Source organism: Pleurodeles waltl, chromosome 2_2 (genome assembly GCF_031143425.1).
Source record: "Pleurodeles waltl isolate 20211129_DDA chromosome 2_2, aPleWal1.hap1.20221129, whole genome shotgun sequence".
Classification (NCBI taxonomy): domain Eukaryota; kingdom Metazoa; phylum Chordata; class Amphibia; order Caudata; family Salamandridae; genus Pleurodeles; species Pleurodeles waltl.
In genome coordinates this window covers 8,940,993-8,962,306 of record NC_090439.1, presented here as the reverse complement: position 1 = coordinate 8,962,306, position 21,314 = coordinate 8,940,993, and the positions used below count along the sequence as shown (strand labels likewise).

The 21,314-nt window shown below is 43.3% G+C and overlaps 1 protein-coding gene across 2 annotated transcripts in view; it reads right to left on the bottom strand.

Moving 5' to 3' along the window:
* Positions 1-21,314, bottom strand: part of ZNF407 (zinc finger protein 407) — a 1,574,765-nt gene that overhangs the window by 448,002 nt on the left and 1,105,449 nt on the right. For both annotated transcript variants that reach the window (XM_069219421.1, XM_069219420.1), the window contains one exon: positions 6,825-7,003. In XM_069219421.1, the coding sequence (XP_069075522.1) occupies positions 6,825-7,003 (179 nt within the window). The remainder of the gene's footprint in view (positions 1-6,824; positions 7,004-21,314) is intronic.

Below are 21,314 nucleotides of genomic sequence, written 5' to 3'. Positions count from 1 at the left end.
AGAGCCCCCAACCATGGTGTTATGTTTTAAATTCTGAGTTTGCGCTTCTCCAGATAAAGCACTCTGAAACTATACCTGCTACCAGTATGGATGACCTGTGACACCTACACCTTGTAGTCCTCTGTCTTATGTAACATTTCATATACACTGATTTACACATATATGATGATTGTCTCTGCGTAATGTCTGTGTGATGTAAAGTGCTTTGACACCCTAGACTGGTATGAGGGATGAATGATAGAACAACACATGCGTATATCGTGCATGCCTTAACATCGCGGTCTCAACAATGACCGTGTCTTTACTACGCATGCCTTTACAACGAATTTCATTGTAAAAGCATGTTTGGTAAAGGAACATGCGTGGTAAATTCTCCCTACCCTGCCCCCTTACACCTGATCCCATACTCCACCCATCCAAGCACTTAAAACTGCCCCTGCCCTGAGCCCTAAACCCCCCTGCCCTGAGCCCTAAAAGTAACCCTGCCCTGTCCTAAAAACTACCCCGACCCCCACTCTGAACCCTAAAACCTTCCCTGAACTGCTCTAAAAACTACCTTGATGCCCCGCCCCCACCCTGAACCCTAAAAACCTATCCCGCTCTGTCCTAAATACTACATGACCCCCACCCTGTACCCTAAAACCTACCCCACACTGTCCTAAAACTACTTGAACTCCATGCACTCATCCTGACCCCTAAAACCTACCCCACCCTGTCCTAAAAACTACCCCGACCCTACCCTGCCCTAAAAAGGACCCCAACCTCCCAACCTCCCACTCTAAACCCGGCCACAGCCCTACTTACCTCTCTCTCCTCTGCTTCTTCCTGTTCCACCCGGACAGCTAGACCGCTATCTATGCTGTAACCACGCATATGCGTGGTAAAGACATGTGTGGTAAAGGCATGCGTGCTAGACCCATATGTGTGGTAATGGCAGCGTGGTCAATGCATTGCATTGATTGCGTTGTAAGGGATATTTCCCGGTATGAGTGGTGCTATAAAATGAATGAAATGCATCTGAGAGAGAGTGGTGATGGATGGTAGTGAGGGAATCCGTGGCAGAGGTGGTCACTGGGGGGCACCAACAAACAATGTCGCACAGGGCGCCACCAGCACTAAGGATGGCCCTATCAGACAGCACAGCAGTTCACAGGAAGGCCGCAGCACAGAGACTGCCACTTGACAGTCAGACAAGGACCTAGCAGCAATCATAGGCCTTACTGGCCTTCACAGGCAGGCGGGGGCCCAGAGACTGACACAGCCTGACTAGAAAGAAAGCTCCCAACAGGCAGCACAGTGCCTGGCAGGCAGCACATGAATCGACAGGAAGCACTGCGCCCAGCAGGCAGTACAGGCCTCTTAGGACTTCACACAGGCGAACAGCATCACAGAGCCTGTCGCTGCCTAACAGGCAGCAAAGAGCCCAGCAGACAGGGAATTGCAGGCCACACAGGACTCGACTGGAAGCGACCGTCTTCCCCATCTCCCCCCACCACGGCAACCCTTCTGGGTGCAAACTTTGTGCAGGGGGCCCACCTCAAGGTTGTCCCTGTCCCCCCCAGAAATTTAGTGTCTCCTACGCCCCTGCAGGTACTCACTCTTTTGAGTACCTGTTTGCTCTTGAGATGTGCCTGGACTGTCCCATGAAATATATTGCAGAAGTGCTGATACTCTCCCTTCCAAATGGAAGAAGTGCAGGTACTCAGTACCGGACAGTTCCTGCCCGTTTAAAGCACTGCCTCCAGGATCACAGGTTGGAGCCTGACCTCTGCCATCAACGCGCCGTGTAATTAGGTAGGCGGGTGTGCTACACGTAGCCCCTTTCCTGTGTGCTACACGTAGCCCCCTTCCTGTGTGCTACACGTAACCCGCCTCCCTGTGTAGCTTCTGAGACTCATTGGGCTTTAGTATACTCGCTGTCGCAGAATAAGTCCACCTCGTTGGCACATCCAGGAAAACTCTTTCTGTTGCACCACAAGAGAAGGGTTAAGGGCTTCTGGCGCAATTAACTCTCTCCCTTGAGGGGAAATGACGTATTTTCTCATTCTTTAAAGCGAGGGAACAAGCCAATCCTGTGAGTCTGAAGGGGGTCAACTTGCCATTGCTATGAGGAGTTTGAAAAAAGTGCACATACTACGGTTGGGGTCGGGAGGGTTAGCAGTGCCATCGCCTCTAGTGCTCACATAAACCTCACACAACATAACCACCAAAAACACAAGTCCTTAATAAAGCGCACAGCTTAGCATTAACACATGGGGAAATGCTAAGGCAAAATCAAACTACTCAGTGTTTTAAATAAATAATACTGTTTGTATCTGAGTGTGAGCCTTTGCATTTTTCCCGCGATGGATTCAAGCATCTCAAAGACACGAAAACACTGTTGTCGATAACCGCGAAAATTCGTCATTACTCATGCTGATGGCCAATGCTTAGTTTGTAAATAAAAACGTGCCGGTGCCCAAAGCCTTCCTCTTAAATACGCGGCTGCTGCAATTAGATGTGCGAGCACGGAATACTGAGGTAGCGTAATCCTGAAGCCATCTCGGGCCTCTTCAATCCATTTAAAGGCATTCCCTGCCCCTTCAACTCACTCTTGCAGCTTTCTACTTTTTCCCTTTGTGACGCTTTTTCGTTTTTCCCTTGTTCCATCTTTCCCATATGTGTCTTTTGCTCGCAGCTTGCTTGAGGCAGAAGAATAAAATAAGTGCTGGTGCTCCGCACCGTAAACAACCAGCACTGATGATGGCGGACCTTAACAGCCTTGATTGGCTCTGAGTGCAGACTTTTGAGTCTCAGTTTAGAATGCCGTTGGTTTTCTTAGACTGATTATCAAAGTCAGTGATTAACTCTCTATAGGCTATTTCACAACTGGCACGCCTGTTAATAGTCTCAGGTGAGAGACCAATAAAAGAAGGAGCCATCATTCTGAACTATCCTCCTTACCTGAGCCGGTTATGTGGTGCAAAAGCGGGAGGTGCGAGGGAGTTAAATTCTCTTAAACGTCTTCAGTTGAACATACATTGGAATAAAGACCAAATCTCAAAAATGCTGAAATGATACTTCCACCTTGAACTGTAAGCATGCACAATGAATTCTGCTTGAAATGTAGTGACAGCCCCAGCCAGAAATAAGGTGTTTGTGTCTGTGCGTAGGCCTAGCCATTGCAATTGTCAGTGTGCTGCTCCCATGCGCTGTTTCCCAGAAATTCTGATGCGAAAAATTAAGATTTCAGCTCCCTGATTGCTTTACTGTGTCCATACACGCCCCCAATGCAGCCAGAGGTCAGAAGAGGCCTAGGCTAATGGGACCTCAATAGAGCTAGAGCAGCCTAGGGTCAAGTTTTGGAGTTCTGAGCCTGTCCCAGCACCACAATAAGGACCTTTCTCTCTAACGCAGATGTATCTGTCTTCCCACAAGCCTTCAACTCCTAAGGAAACAAGCCTTTGAAATACCAATTCCCCAGCTCTAACTCTGTCCAATTATTTTGCCAACTTCGGCTCAACAGGTAAACATGATTAGGAAAGGACGCACTATGGGCCCTACTGTCTTCCCAAGAAGTATTTTGGGAACACAAGAACAGAGAGAGAATACAAGAGCACCAAGATATTTGAATAAATGGGCTAGGGGCACAGAGACCTTTACTTGGTCACTGAAGTAGGCTCACTAACCACACTGATTAGGATTGGGCAGAAGGGAGCAAGATAGTACACGGCTACAACTGAATCCCAGAGCCACCAGCAACAATGCACAGTCTAATGTAACAAACAGAGCACAAAAGGAACATCGGGCTGAGAACACACAACTGCCAAGACGCTTAAAAGAAAAGGAGCAATTTATGAACACGAAGCTTATGGGGCAAAAACACAGACATAGGTTGCTGCGGGATCTCAAAAGACCACAGAAGCAGAACCAGTTTCAGTTTAACCATCACCAGACATAGAAAATCTAAGAGAAGCCATTGCAAACAGGGTTTGCAGTGCTACATGAATATCGAATATGTTTCTGGGCCAGCTGCACTTTACATCGGAAATTCAAAGCCAATGCTTAGTATCTCACCCATTTTCACAAAAGGTTACCTACATTTTGAACTGTATACACTTGGTGTGCAGTGGACAAGGATGTTAATGATTAATACACATTTTGAGGTTAGTTTTTGCGAACACGATTTTAAAACGTGCCCATCTGTAAAATAAAATAAAAAAGGTTTTCAGCGAAGGCTAGTCCTATCAAAAGTAAATGTCTGGGTGCATTTCCCATAAATACATGTCTTAAAACTATAAAGAAAGCTTAACTTTTCCTTAAGAATCACAAACCGTCACAGGCCACAATATGCAATGATGAGTTTTTCTCTAGTTGTATGAGGTCTTGTGGTGTTATTATTTGGTGTTGTAGTGTGTTTGACAGGCTGGCAACGTTCCAAATGGTTCCACGGTTACCACCACAGACCACCGTGCAATTTAAGTTCTGGCGATCTGTTACATATGTATATTGTATTCAGGTCACATTTTCACCTGGATGGATGCCTTATTCACGGAGCTGTGGGCGTGTGATTTTAGTGTTTATGGCTTTCCCAATTGTTTAATATCCTAGGTCACATGCCCAATGCGGAGTGAATGGAGAAAGAGCGATAGGTGCATGTGTGTGATCTGGGGTAAGTATTTCTGTGGCCCGGGGTAGTTATTTGTGTGAGCCGGGGTAGGTATTTCTGTGCAAATACTGTTTATTACAACAAAGACTGACACCATGGCTTTTCTAAGGCGTGTGGATGTATGTTAGGTGTTATCTTTAATATGGTGGGAACGGCTATTATTCACACAGTGATAGTATGAAATGTGGAACATCTGTGCTGTGTTGGATGTATGTAAGGTCGCTGGTATACGGTATTCTGTTGAAAGGATGGATGTTTGTTGCCGCATGTGATTTCACATTTATGAATGCTTGGGGACATGTATTTGGATTTCTCACAAGCTTCGGGTATTGAGAAAGCACAAATTAGCCAGAGGTGCATCAGAGCACTAAGCGTGTGTTTAGAAAAAGAAAAAAAAAAAAAATCATGTGAGCTCTTGAGATGTTTTACGTTAATGAGGGCCCTACAATACATGGTGATATGGCTGAGGAGTGCAGAGGACAGTCTGCATGATAGAGAGATTAAAGCTACCTCTTGGTGGGCTGAATTGGAATTTTATTCTGGTGTCCCCAAGGGATAAAGTAAAAAAAGAGAGGGGAGTAAAAATTCAAACCGATAAGAGAGGAGTCAACATGTTTCTGCCTGGCTTGTGACCTTCCAAAGAGGTTCCAGGCATTCTTCAGTACCATGATTATGTATTGTCACTTTGCAAAATAATGATAATGAAGTGTGGAAAGATTTAATTAGACTGGTACAGACAGTGCCCCACAGAAACTGCAAGAGTTGTCGTCGCCACCCGCACTGGTTGAGTATTAGACTATACAGCAAACCTCATTTTTGGCAAAGCAATAGCAGATTTACTCTCACCTGCATGTACAGATAAGTACTTATAACAGACATTAGGTGGTGCCTTAATTGCCCTGGCAAAGACCCTAGATGCCCCTTTAAAGGATCTTGTTGAGGCCAAAACATGTTCGCAAACTACAAATAGAGAGGATGCTCCAAGACATAGGCTCACATTATCATCCCGGTTTGTTTTTAATTCTGCTCTGTGTACCCACCAAATAAAGGTAGAACCTAGGTTAACACAGAGACTGTTGTATATTTACTGTAAGACCATATGACTAGAAAACATTTATTCTGTTCTCCCTACTCATGAGGTCGAGACCACCAAGTTGGTATTATTTACATAGTGGGGCAGATTGACCAATGATGGAGCATGCAACGAATACATCGGTGAGGCCTTTCTGTCCAAATATCTTTTGGTTTTCTTAGAGGCACAGTCACTATATTCCAGTAAGGTATAGGAATAAACAAGCTGCCATATTTTTTTGTGTTTTTGAGTTTTCTTGTGGGAGGGCGTACTGCAGGATAAAAACCTCTAGCTATGTTGTTGTGTGAGATAAAGTGAGAAATTAGGCCTATGGACTCCTGTTCTGATATATTTAGATGATGACTACTTTGAATGTTGCACAATAGAAAGGTGAAAGGTGAAAACATATTTCTAAATATATGGACATAAGTCATGTGAAAATCCCTTATAACATACTGAAGATATTAAAAGGAAGAGGGTGCACCAGCACGTACGTATTCCTCAGCATCATACATCTACATGAAGCAGGAAAATGAAAAAACACTGAAGTGGGAAAGAAGGAGAAGGGGAAAGATGGAGGACGAGAAAGACAGAAAAAACGCCACAAAGGGAGAAAGCAGGAACATGGGCTAGAGTGAGATAAAGGGAGAGGGAGTGTCTGGTACTGACCTGAGGTGAATTGAAGACTACACAGCTTTGGTATTTGGTGTGCTGACACTTAGTTGCACCTGCCGCAGACTATTGAGCAGAGTTTTGACCACCAGCACTCATTATTTTACAAATTAAGCACTGTGGAGTTGAAATTACCAGTGCCCTTTGTTATTACACCACAAGCTTTATGAGACCCAAGTATGAGGTGGCTAATTCATTCCAACCTACCAGAATTCAGATGTCCGTCCCTTTCAGCAAGATATGGGATAGTTGAACGACTAAAAAAATAGAACTATCTCGGGGAGGTGATTCAGCCTCCTAACAAAGGCATTTGCTGCTAATTTAGATTTTGTAACAGAAAATGTGAAAAGGGCAGACAAATTTCAAATCATCATGTGAACTATGTATCCAAATATAAACAGTTGGTTGCTTTTCAGGTAAGTCCGGCCTTACCTGCATGTAGATAGGCCAGATCGGGGTTCTCAATATCCAGGTGCAGCTCCTTCAGGTGGTTGCGGAACTCCACAGGGACGTTGGTTCCATAGTCACACTTGGGGCAGTTATACATCTTCACTCCTTCATGCTTGCCAGTGTGCAAGATGTGCTTTCGGATATTTTCTGCACAGTTAGACCTAACAGAAAAAGGTAACAAACATAAGGCGCCAATTAATTTGTTGGGTGAAAAAGTTACACTGTTGCAGTGCGCAGTATGATGACTTTTACTTCTAGTCCACGGCTCCCTTGAAATCCCACCTAATAGATACTTGGCTGTCTAGAGTCGATAGAGAATGTCTCTAAAGATGCAAAATTGGAGTCTTCGCACCTGGTCCAGCGTATGCGCAAGTGTGTGGCACACAGACATGCCTCTTCAACCAGACAGGTCCCTCTTGATTAAGGGGCTTACCTCTGCAATAATTCAGACATGTACAGCAGAGGTATATGTAAGGGTGTATAGAACAGGAGTGAAACATGGACTAGAAGCAACTAGCAAGGCGACTTCGTCCTACTCCAACTTGCTGGCTCTCTCTTATTATTAAGGAGTTGGTGACAAAGGGAGCACACTTCTGGGAGGTAACAGTTATGCAAATAAATTAAGCAAGCCATCTTGCCGAACTGTGTCCAGCTTAGGGCTGCGGCTTCAAGAGCAAGGTGGCTGCAGATCTTGTGGTGTAGCTTACAAAACTTCCAAGCAAATATCTTGGGAATTCGCAATACTCCCGCTAGACGTTAACACCTTCCATAGGCCCCAGTTCACCGTAGTGCCTCACTGCAAAGCAAAATAGGGTCGTATGTCAGATCAGCGAGTTAAAGGACCACTGCTTTTCTGTACTGTTCACATTTGTAACTGCTGAATATCTACATATTCAACTCGTTTTTAAAATAATATTGCTGCCTGTACACTGAAGTTAGTGTGCAGAAGTACGGTTTTGTAGTGCTTCTCAGTTTCAAAAGCACTATCACTTCCTGAAATAAGCCTTGATTATTGCTTGACCTGCTCACTCTGGACAGTCAAGTGCAAAAAGTGCAACTTTTTTTTCTCCAAATGAACTGTAAGAAAATGAGGTACTAGGGGAACACTGGTAAATGACTGTCCCCACCTCAAACACTTCGGAGTAACCACTGTCTGCTCCATAACACTTAGCCTTCCACAGCCAAACAAACAAACTACCCATCTGTATTTGCACATGGACATACCACTGTCGATAATACAAGATAGTGGGTCTGTGTCCAGTGACAGAACCACAGCCACGTTCTCTTGTTATGACCAGTCAATATTCCTAATGCCAGCTGGATCATCCAGGTTGGCTGGGGAGTGGACAGGTCAGTTCTGTTAATTATGCTAGAACATAGCACTCAAGCTATATACTGCATTCACATAGTTGGAGAATCGTTCATCTATGCCTCATGAAGACATGCTGCCTCAACAAATGCAAAACATTTACCCCACAGTGTACATGCAAGAGATCCAAGACTAACGTCTAACAGGGCAGTTCAGAGTTGTCATGATAAGCAAACACTATGAGTCTCTGCAGGATCCTAAGAATAAAGGGTGATAGGTGAAGGCCTAAAGGAAGCTGCATGATCAGACGATCATGAGACAGTTACAAAAGACTGGGAACCTCCACACAAAGAGGAGGTGAAGTTCTTGCCTCGTCAGACGATTACCATTACCCCTCACAACATCATGATGTCTTCTGCCGTCATATAGTGCACTACTACCTCGCAAAACAGGATGATCATAATATTTACAATTTAAATATATGCCATTGATGGCATTAGGTTAGGGTATAAGACAGGTACGTCATTAAAGTTTTAATTCTTAAGTAAAATTAATTAAAAAAAAAAACAATTTAAGATCATTACATTTAAATGATTGAAAACAATGAAATATTAAACAATGTTTTGGGTTAGATTGAGGGATTGCCTATTTAATTTTATTAATTAAAAACTCAACATTGATTAGAGTTAGTAAACGGCCACGATAAGGGCCCATAAACAATTTTCATTTTATATTACTAAAATCAATTAAAACAAGCATTTAAAATGCAAAGGATCTCGCGTTTGCTCATGTTAGAGCTGATCGTGTTGTAAACTCCTAACCCGACTTTTCACCTATCGGGCAAAAGTGCATTTGTGTACACAACCCGAAAAAGTGAAATTAACTATGTAAAGCGCTCGACTTCTGCCAAGCGAGATCGCGCTCGTAAATTAGAGAAAAAGAAGTCCACGAGCCCGATGGAAAACAGCGAGCCTCGCATGTTTTCTGTACTTGGTCGCTGCGCTCGAAGAGGGCTAGCCACCGGAAAAGGCATGACGTATGCTTGCCTTCGACTAATGAAAGAAAGCAGATTTTATTAGGCAAGCCCACTAACCAATAAAACACACTGACGTGAAGTTGACAGGGCTCCGAGCCCTTTTCTAAATACAAAAGCGTCTCGCTGCGATATGCATGCGCGAGCGCATGCAACGCAGGCTTGACCCTAAAAAGTACAATTTATAGTGGCAGCTTTGGGTAAACAGCAAGTTAAGTTAAATGTGTTTACTTTTACTAAAATCACATTAAATTACATAATTAAATATTTAACATAGATGAGGGTTAGAGTTATGGCAGCCAAAGGGGTCGGGCTATGGCTACTGTTAAGTGACCAAGACCAGTGGTGTAACAAAGGCCCCCACAACCCGTGTGTGTGTGTGGGGGGGGGGGGGGGGGCACGAGCACAGCACCTGGTCTGAGTGTGTCTGGAAGGGGAGGATTGGGGGTGGGGGGGCATCAATATATTTTGCTGGGAGGCCCCCTCCAGTTTCGTTATGCCACTGACCAAGACTATACCTGTTTTTAAAGTAAATATATTGCAACCCACAGAAATAATCACACAAGCCATACTCACCAATCACCAAAATTGGAACACCCTCCTACTCCTAACCTTCAACATTTTTTTACATTACAAACAGAACACATGCTCCTGATACAGACTCATATGTCCCTTTTAAACACAGCAAACAATCAAGAAATGGAAAGGGAAAGATGAAAATATTGGAGACACAAAATAGCAAATAGAATAAACTACCTGGAGAAACAAAACTGAACTCAAAATCAAACTTAACAGTGGAGAAAAACTAACAGATATATGTATTTGTCCAAAATGGGTTCCTCCTGAACCTAGAAGAGTTTAGTACTTCGCAAACAGGTATCACCTCCTCAAATAAACTGCCACTGAGAACAGGCTGGTGACAGGAAGGCTGGTAATTGGTGCTGTGTCCCCCAGGATGGACACAGGTGAAGTGTTCCACCTTCCAACATTTGCCAGACCCCAAATACATAACTGACCATTTCCTTGGGGACTGTACAAACATTTGTGTTCTGTACCAATTCTCTTAAGGAATACTCACTTTTCAAGTAATGAATACCATTGTCCAAAACAAAAACTATGCAGAATCCATCTCCAGGAAACACTTTTGTTAAACAATCAGTAAAATATGTGGAAGTAGGTAATCGTGACTGAATAAATTATTATTTGTAAAGCACAACAAATAACCAAAAGAGGGTGACCTGGTTTTGAGTAACGTGGTAATTGAAACAGGCAAATAGCAAGGTTTTTAGCTTTTGTTTGTATGTGCATCTTGTTGGAGATGCTCTTGAGGTTCTGCAGCATGGTGTTTCTGAACTGAGCAGGGCAGCCAAGCAAGAAAAGGATTATTCTCCTGTACCACTGAGACAGACTTGAGGAACTGAATTACCAAATGTGTTTAAGAACATAAGGTGCTTGATAGAGGATTACATTTGAAACTCTGACCTAAAAAAATAAAATAGCTGAACAGGTCATGGCCCTAGGTACTAAGCATGGAGACTGAAAATGGATATGTTTTAAGGCAACCGATGCAGATTGGTGAGGTAGTTGGATCCTGAGGAACATATAGTGAGCCATGCACCTCAAGTTTTTACAATATGGAGTGTTCTAATCGAATGGGAAGGAAGGAAGATTAATATAGAGAAAGTAGGCAGAGCAATTGCATGTATTACCATTTGGCATGCTGCCAGTGGAGGAAGGGGATTTCTTAAAGAAGCATCTTAAACAGACAAAAGCAGATTGCACTCATATGGTTAATTTGAGTGGCAAAAAGAAGTTCGTTGTTGATGGAAATGGGCAGGTTTTTTTCTGAAGGCATTGGTGAAGGAGCAAGACCAAGGTCCATTGGGCACCAAGCTGGTAATCAGACAGAAATATTGTTTCCAAATCAGATGATTTTTTTTCTTCATATGTTTCATCGAAAAAGCAACTTCCGAAATGCAATTGTTTCATGTTTCTTGGTTGAAGGTCAGGTCATTGGCTACCGGGACAATAATAGGAGTGTCTTCTGCATACAACAGTATGACAAAGCCTTGGGACCTTGAGAGAATGTCCAAAGGAGATATGTAGCATGATTAAAGTAGGGCTTAAGGAATAATCTTGAAGGATTCCACAGTTGACTTTCTTGAAGGAAAAACACAAAAGGGGTAAAGAAAACCTCTTGAGATCAGTCAGGAAAGGGGAGCTCCAAACAAGAACTAATTGACATATAGCAAAGTTGAACAACATATGAATCCGCTCAGAGAGAGAGAAACAGTGTCAAATGCTGCAGAGACCTAAGAGGGCAAAGCTTTTGCAGCCTTGGTCTTGGAGTCTTCTTTGATCATCTGTCACTGAAAGATATGCAGGCTCAGCGGTATGAGCTGGATGAACTCCAGACTGGGCAGGATCAAGGATAGAGAGAGTTTCAAGATGGGTAGAAAATTGTTGGTTAATGGCTTTTCACAAGATTCTGGAAGGAAAGGAAGGAAGGATATAGGGCTATAGTTACTAGGTTTGATACGGTGTGGCAAAGGGGTATGATCACTGCATGCTTCCAGTTACAAACAGCAGTGGATTGTATGGACAGTTTGTAGATGTTGCCAAGACAGCAAAAAAATGCGTCAGGAAAAAGAAGATATATGTGCGGAGGGCAGGGAACAAGAAGAGAGCAAGACGTTTTGGACGCAGTAAGTTTAGAGAGTTCCCCTAAGGTAAGTTGTTCAAAGTGCAAGTCAAGAGCCACTAAAAGAGCCTGATAAAAGATCGAGCAGGGGGAGAACCTCTCAGAGGTTGGAGGATGAAAGCTGCATTTGATTTTATCACTGTTGTAGTTGAACAAGGAGGATAAGCCATCACAGAGTTACTGAGATGGTGTGCCTCTATTAGAGGATGGAAATCGTTGGAGAAAGCTTTACATGATGGAGAAGATATCTTTGGGGCATCATTGGACGATTAAGCTTTACTGGCAAATTAACAAGTTTGAGAAGAACAAATTAGGTTCTAATACTTTTTAATGGTTTGCCAGGCTTTAGTCTGAGGATTGTAGGATTGTCTCAAAGTTCGCTCTAAAGTTTTCTAGTGGCATTTCACCTCAGGTGTCTTCTCTGTGTATCATGGTACTGTGCAAGGCCGTCATGGCTGACCATGCTATGTAAGCAATGCTAAGGTAATATTTGAAATAATCATCAAAAAAAGAGTTGTAAACTGTTACATGGACATTCACAGTAATATTTTCACAATTACTGAGCAGAGTAGCATTTTGACAGGAACTAAGACTAGCCAGGGGGATTTTATTGCAGGCCTGTTTGGTAAAAGAAGGTAAGAAGGAGCAGGTAAGGGGGCTCCGAGTGTTTATTAACATAGAACAAATGGCTTTGTAAAGATGAGCCCAAGTGAGGGGTCATGAAAGTTAGTTAAAATTGGGTCAAGGAGATGTCCCGCTAGCATGATCATGACCCATTTAAAGTAACTTGAGAGAGAGTTGAAAGCATTGATGAGACTGGCGGAGAATGTAGAAGAAAAGTCTTCAAGATAATAATTAAGGTTTCCTAAAACTGTGAAATGTGCTTGTGTTAAGATATTTGGGGCAACAAAGTCAACAATTATGACAAATAAATTAGCCCTGGGGCCAGGAGGGCGATACTATGTGTGGCAGAGAGAGCATGTCACACTGATGTTTAAAGTAAACAGAAGTTATTCACTGCTGTTAAGTGAACGGAATTAGTATGTGCACACGTGTAACAATCCTAAAGACAATAGCAAGTCTGTCTTCTTGTTTTCCAGTGTGGTCTTGGCACATTATCAAACATCCAGGTGGCATAGACAGGCTATGGCAAGGGCTGAGATCAACACGATGTTTGGGGAGTGAAGTTACATTTATAAGAAAGCAGTCTAGTTGGAGTATGAAGTCTCCAGCTGCATGGAAAATCATAATAAGAGGGATAAAATGGTTGAAAGCATGGGATGTTGTGGGTGGCTAGCATTAAGTCTGTGCACATGACTTGTGTCCTCAGGAATGCTAACATCGCAGAAGGAACAGTGAAAGATGGTTAGGAAGGTATAGCTGGCTGGTAGCATTTAACTGAGGTCTTATCCCACAAACTGAGTGAATGCAGGGATACTGAGGAACAGGAGATGTGAGATGGACTGGTTAAATTTAGGTTGGAAGAGGCATGGTTTCTGGCACGGATCACAATCTGGGCACAGACAAGCTTGCCTTTGGTACGGACGTGCCACTTTGCTGCTGAAAAAGATGGCCATGAGCCTGGCATAGTCTCAAGAGACAGCTAGAGTTATGCCTTAGTAACCTAAGTGCAAATGGTTGGCCAAAGAAAAGCAAGATTGCAGCAAAACCACTCCCTAACTGAACCGAGACGCTCCCACATTGGTTGAACTTACTGGGAACTAAAATGTAATTAAACTAAAAATGTAAAGGCGACTCATAAAAACATAATTAAAAGAAGATCACCACAACAGGCTCCTTCAAAACTATTTACAAGGAAAGTAAAAGTCCCACAAATCACTAGTTGGATGCCTGCAAGTTATGGAGGGAAATGCTAAGATGGAGCACTGAGCTCACTGTAAGCATTTCCTGATCCAATGTGGAAACACAACAGTTTTTCTGGAACAGGCCACTATGGGCCAGATGTAGGAAGATTCCAAATTGCGACTTGCAATTTGCGAGTCCCTGCAACTCGCAAATTGCAAGTCGCAATTTGGAATGCAGAAAGGTGTCTCAGACACCTTCTGCAACTCGCAATGGGGTCGCATGGACCCACCTCATTAATATTAATGAGGTGGGTCGCAATTTGCGACCCCATTGCGAGTAGGTGCACTCACGGGGATGGTGGCCTGCTGGAGACAGCAGACCACCATGTCCGTGACTGCTTTTTAATAAAGCAGTTTTTTTTTTTTCAAAGTGCAACCCGTTTTCCTTAAAGGAAAACGAGCTGCACTTTGAAAAAAAAAAACGAAACCTTTAGTTTCGGTATTTTTCAGGGCAGGTAGTGGTCCATTGGACCACTGCCTGCTCTGAATTTTTTTTTTTTTTCCAGACACAAAGGGGAAGGGGTCCCATGGAGACCCCTTCCCGTTTGCGCCTGGGTTACCATCCACTTCAAGTGGATGGTAACTGCGCTTTCATTTGCGACCGCTTTTGGCGGTCGCAAATGAATAGCATTGCGAGTCGCAAATAGGAAGGGAACACCCCTTCCTATTTGCGAGTCGGAAATGCATTTTGCGATTCGGATCCGACTCGCAAAATGCATTTCTACATAGCAAAGAGGCGTTTGCGACTCGCAATCTCTTTGCTACATCTGGCCCTATGAGTTGGGGGAGTGGCCTCAAAACAAAGACAGAGTACTGTCTTTGCAATGCAAGTGCAAATGGTTGGCCAAAGAAAAGATAGTCTTCAAACCTCAATCTATTTCTACCTGCTGCCAAACAAAACAATAGCATGATGAGTATGAAAGTGTCCTTTTTTCTATGGTTACCTCCACACGTCTTGCCTTAGTGCTGATGGTTACACTCAAAGTACACTTGAGCCTGCTAACTAGGCCCCAGTGCCAGTGTTCTGTCCCTGGAACTGATGCCTGTAAATTGGTATCCCCAACTGGCAAGGGCTTTAACCGCTTTATAAGTCCTTGATAAATTGCACCAATGATACCAAAGGCATGGGAGTTAAAGGGGTCACCAGGGCCCGAGGCACTGATTGTGCAACCCTGAGTGAGCCATGTAAACAGCTGACAGCAGTCCTCCCATCGCAGACTGCAGAAGCAATGCAAACTGCTCTATCTCAACCTTGCCCTCACTATGTATGAGAAGGTCAAAGTACTGCTTTTAAAATATGCTAGTCACACTCTAAGGAAGGCCTCCTAAGCATATGAAGCAGGGTGCCTTATGTTAAAAGTATGGGCATATAAGTGTAAGGTTATATGTCCCTATAACAGTCTCTTTCCATCAAGGATTACTATAAGTGGCCAGGGGGTCATAGGCTGGGCACCTGGGTATCCAGTGGTTGCCAACTCCATTATGGACCCGCTGAACTATGTCATGTTTGGTATCAAACAGCTTGCTCATTAAATCTGACTTTATTCCAAAACCAGACTTAATGTGACTTGCACCCAGGTCGCTACCTTTGAGGTTGCCCACCTGGTTTCCCCAGCCTTTCCTGTGCCCCGGCTAGCAGCCTACAGCTGCTGTCACCAAGACAGGAATCTGACGCCCTGCCAGGAGGTGCAAACACTCCCAGGAGTCAGACATAAAGGCCTGCCTGGGCGGGAAGTGTCACCTCCTTCCCTGACAGAAAGGCTAGTAAAGTGGCACATCAAGGCGGTGAGCTTCAAATCCCACAATGCCTATGATATGCAATTAAGCAGACTTCCAAAGGAGGACAAGGCCACCCCACTACCTTCAGGCACATTTGGACCCAGGCTTGCCAGAAAATTAGGCAGTCAGGAGAAGTAAACCCCAGAAGCGTAGCCACACCCCAAGGCTACCTGGTCTGTATGGCCGAGAAGTGGGGGTTCTGCTATTTTTAAAAGTGACAAAATAGAGGGTTCTGGGTAGAAAAGGTTGCACACACCCCTGGATGGCGGATTAGCTGCTGGGGCTAGTAGCCAATTGGATAATGGCACCCAACTCCCCTAAATCTAGGATGTAAGGGGCACTCCTGGCACAAGAACCTCTGATCTGACAAACCTCCAACAAAAGACAAAGAAGAGACCTGTGACTGCAACACCAGGACCTGCACCGAGCAAAGGCGCAATAACCTGCACCTGTGGCAACCATCCTACAATGGCACAACCACAACTCATCCTGGCCCTGAGGCCGGCTCCAAAGTAAAGAGGAACCATTCTGCAAGCCAAAAGCAGCTCCAGCTCCCCTGCACCCAGCAGGCAAAATGAACTCCCGGTACCAAAGAATCACTGGCTGCCAAGCCTGCAGGTAGATCGCTCAAAAGTAAATCCAAAGTCAAATGCATTGTGGGAAATCTAGCCCTTACCACCAGCAAGCTTTAGGTGGCTACTGTTTTCCCCCAGATCCCAGGACGTTTAAGCAAATGAACGCTGTCTTCACTACTACCAAAACTGGTTGGTGACCAGCCCAGCTACACCCCCCCCCGTTCAACGCTGCACCTCAGAGAATCACGCAGCACCTTCAACCAGCTGCCACAGTGGCCCCGGTGTGGTGCTTTTGCATCCTTTCCTCACCAGCACCGTCTATGTGGTAAAACCAGCACCTGCAGCTCCTGCTTTCAGCACCAAGCAAGCTAAGACCACTCTGCACCCAGGCTGTACAAGTCTAGTAAAATTGTACTGCCAGGTGACCCTTGGCCCATGGACTAGCACCATCTTTATCCCAAATGGGACCTGTAATTTTCACTAGTGTGTTTTTCCAGCACTCGGAGCCCCTGCGATCAGCACCAGGGACAGCCAGGACTACTTTGCACCTGGGCCATTCGAGTCAGGTAAAATTGTACTGACTGGTAAACCTTGGTCCAGGAGCTTTCACCATCTTTACTTCCAGTGGTTTCCACTGAACTCGACCTACAAGCGACTGAGTGTCACTAGTGTATTTTCCCATTAACTGTAATATTAAAGTTTTGCAAGAATGAAAGGAACTCATTTAATTTTCCTTCTAAAATCCATACCTCGGATTATACATACTGATTATGTTTGTTGTAGTAACTAAATTAAATACAAATCTGCTCTATTTTTAAAAAAGTGGTGTCAGATTTCTTTTGAGTTATGCCTTTTACTTATCGTCTGTGTTGTAACTCTGAAATGCTTAACAAATGTTCCTACAGTAAAGCCTGACAGCTCTGTGCCACAATACCAGGACTGAGCTAGGGATTTAATAGTGTGAATCCAAAAGACTCAGTTTGTGGTATTGTGCAAGTATTGCATAGTGAAGCGTAACCACCCTCAATGCACAATATTACACGTTCCTACACTAGCCATTTTTCACATGTGATCTGGGAAATCCACAGATAACATAGGCATTTGATTTATTTTCAGATTTTTATTTACTGCTGTGCAAACCTCACACTGTTGTACATTAAACTCAACATCCTTGTCTACTAGTGACCACCAAAGCATTTCCTTTGGCCTTTTTTTCTCTTCAATATCACGCCTAAGTGGCGCAAAGGCACTCAATCAAAATGTTTGATACTAAAACACCAGAATGAACCAATTCGTCCTCCCTCAAAATTCCTCTTCTAATAGACACCTTAGTTGCCTCTTTGTCAACTACTGCATCACAGTCATCAAATGTCTTTCTTTTGGACAAATTGATTTCAGTTCGCATAACTGGAGTTAACACCTGGTCCCCTCTTAACACTTCTCTCCATTAGGTTTCACAAATACACGTACTTTCTCCTATACCTGTGGCCACAACCAAACTCTTACTTTCCTCATCCAGCCATAACAAATTTTTTCTAAATCATGTGGTACCGGCCACCAAGAAAACTTGCCTGTTTTTTTTTCAGAGATATGTTCAGTAGTAAAGTTGTACACTTAGCACCTACCCTAGACAGCCTTGCAGTTGACTTGTGGAAGGCACACTGGTTACTGCTAAAATAAACACAAGACTTTCTGAAAAGTTTATAGCGTAAATACTGTTCCCTGCTAATTCGACAAACTTTTACAGCACCCCCACACACAAGCTGGCATGCCTTTCTTAATAACTCAGCACGTACGAGGCAAATTCAGCGGATTCCCTATACCACGGCTGCTGGCATCCGTGATCCCACACAGGCAGACCTGGCATATTCAGCTGTAATATAGGAGCATCCGCATAAGCCCTTTCTTGATGTTAACAAAAGCTTGTACCTGTCCATCCTTGTATGTTAAATGTGACCTTTTTCAATAGCTTGGTCAAAGGTTCCGCCACTGATGCACAACTGGGCACGCACACTGCAATAATATGCATGATCCAACAAAAGACAAGACTTGGTATCTAGATTTCGACTTTTGGGCTTTTTCAATAGCTAAAAAAAAAAACAGGGATTGATGTGATACAGGCTTCCAAAATTATATGACCCGAATATTCCACTTGTAACCTGTAAAACTCACTTATTCAAACAATCTTATTTTTGTAAAACACACCCAACATTTCATCCAATTGCTTTTTTGTTTTTCAGTTCACCCTCTAAAAAATCTAATTATTGTCGTAAAATGTCAAGATACCACTTATGCTTTTAATCATCTGACTCAACACAAACTAAAAAACAACCTCTCCCCATGCCAACATGAATGATATTCTTCTAAACTGAAAAATGCCATTTGAGGTGTCAAAATGGTCAAGAACTGATATTCCGCCATCAAGACCACCACCTGATGGTACGCAGATCTGAAGTTCAATTTTCAAACATATTTTGCTTTCTCCAAAATAGCCAGAAGACCATCACTCTTAAAAGGAAAAGGATGACTATCCACCAGATTTCACAATTAGGATTGTGCAAGTTCACACAGATGTGTTATTCTCAATTATTTGTTTTAGTACTACTACTGCAAGGCCCCGGGAGCTGGATTCAATCACATCTTTTGCCACAAACTGTCCAACATCTCCTCATGCTATGGTTCACTGGCTGCACACTTGGCTTTGGATTAATTACAGGTTCAAATCGTTCAAATTCACCGATTCATCCTTAAAATCTCTCCATATCTGGCAAACAAAATATTAATTTCTACAGTAAACTGAAGTGGCTCACTCTCACAAAGGTCTATAACGTAATTCTTAATTAGCATCACATCACAATCCTCACAAAATTCACTACAACATTCTTAATGGTGGCAATGTTTACTTTTTTGACAGGTGTCAACATCATAGCCAACAATTCCAGGTGTAAGCATGTGTAGACTATTTTAGGCTACTTAACCCTTGCAGCAAACCCTCATCCCTATGTATACAATGGTGCTTTCAAACTAACTAAATATTTTAATCCTTAATCATTCCCCACTGGCTCAACAATTCATCTCTAATCGTAATAGCACTGACAGGATCGCAGGAATTTTGATCACCATCAGTCATCAACATTAGGGTTGTTGTTAGAGGCTCTAGCAAAATAGCGTATCACGCCACTATTACAGCATACCTTTTTAACAGCAGGACAAAGTTTAAATGTCATTACGTTTCAATGAGCCGCATATACAGAATTCACTACTGGCAACAGCTTTCTTTAATGCTCCATCTCCGTTACAGTGCACACAACATACATTGCTTCAGCAGAAGATTTCCTCAGCACCTTAGCTTCCTATTGCAATGGTTCCCAAATATTTGCAGTCACAATGTCTTGAGCTAGTGTTGGATTTCTTTAAGTCAGCAGCCCTTCCTGTTTTTTTTACTGCACAATTTACCTTCAAGTTGACTCATTATCAGCTTATCTATGAATCACTAAATTCCCATGGTGCTGTAACAACTCCGAAAGATACACTATGCAAGCCTATTAATACACATTGCCTGTTATTTTCTCCAGGAGTATTTGTGCATCTGACCGTAATATACTTCTGAACACTAAAATATTTTTCCAAATACTTTACCACCTCTCTGTAATCATCATGCCCTTCATTAGGTGGAGCTATACCTTGTGGAAGGTGCTTGAAAATATTCTGCTTTTCCATCATCATTCAGTGTACAAGCTTCAACTTTTTTCTTTCTGGTCAAAACAGAGCTCATTTATTTAAACTCAAATCTACATTAAGTACTCTAAACTATTACTTCCAGGGTGTGGGCGGTTCGCCTGGGGACTTTAAGACTACTGATGGAGGGATTTATTGACTGTATGGTTCTGTCATGTTACATTTTTTCCTTTTATTATATTTTCTTTTCTGTTTTTGTCTTTTACATGTAAACCAGGCAAGTGAAACTCTAGCGCTGATCTCAGAACAAAGCCCAGCAGAGCAGTCAAAATGAATTTCATGGTTTACAAGATGTTCAATGAAAAAACCGCTGTCAATGGTGCATGATTGGCAACAAACCCCCTGGACCGAAGCAAAATGGCACCCTGGCCCACAACAATGACACACAGCTGAGACTGCCAGAGGCGTATTGGTAGTTTACACCACCCACAATGCTTTGCCGGCTTGGGAGACATGAGTGGCAGGAATCCCTCAGAATGGATTATCATCTCTCCTTGTTCGCTGACTGCCAGAGTTGCATACAACTGAAGAAGCTGAGCTGAAGAGGACAGAACTCTGTGAGTTTTACTGGGGACACCACAACCCACTGTCAATATTAAGTAGCCAATCAAGACTTCAGAGGTTTTCACAATATCTTTACTGCGACCCCGAGTAATCATCAAACAAAAACCATCCCAGAGCATCTTTCTCACCGTCCGCTACACTTGGAATCCCCTTCTACTCTCAAACATTCTATTAGCTTATCATTACAAGAATACAGTCTCCTGATGCAGGCACACATTTCACACCACAAGATCAAGACAAAAAAGTTACAATATTAATTTCTCCCTAAATTACTAAAAACATCAATCAATACTGAATTAATGCTAATGTCAGGGTAACGTAAAGGCTACAACAATGTGAAGGTATCATGTGATAGAAAAAATAATCACCAAATATATACTTAATAGGCAACAGAAGCCAAGGTAAGTCTGTCAAGGTAACAGCAGTAGAAGTAATTACAGCATTAATGGTATGTTACTCTTGCGGCAAGTACTTGTAGAGATGCAGAGAGTGGTGGTTAGCAATTACAGGCAGCGAAAACAGCCATGTGCAGCGTTTAAGCACAGTTCTCACCATCCATTGTCTTCTACTGCCGAAGTGCAAGATTGCAGATGTCGAACATTGGTGTGGAGAGCAGCGAAAGAGCTCCAAAGCTGGAGGGTGGCATCCACGCACAATCTGTTCTGGAGGAACTTGGGTAGAATCAGCACCTGCACAGACGTCCCCCATGCACTGGGAGCCCGCTGAACACGGAAGCGATCCTTGAGAAGATAACCATACAGCAGTAAGGTGGATGTCAGGGCTCCAGAGGCAAACTGGCAGCAGACAGGCACCCAGGTATGAAGAGTACACAACAGGTTTGCATGTCTTGCTGGGGGACAGCAAAAGCGACTGGCTTGACTCAAGATAAAAATGAGATTTGCTACTTC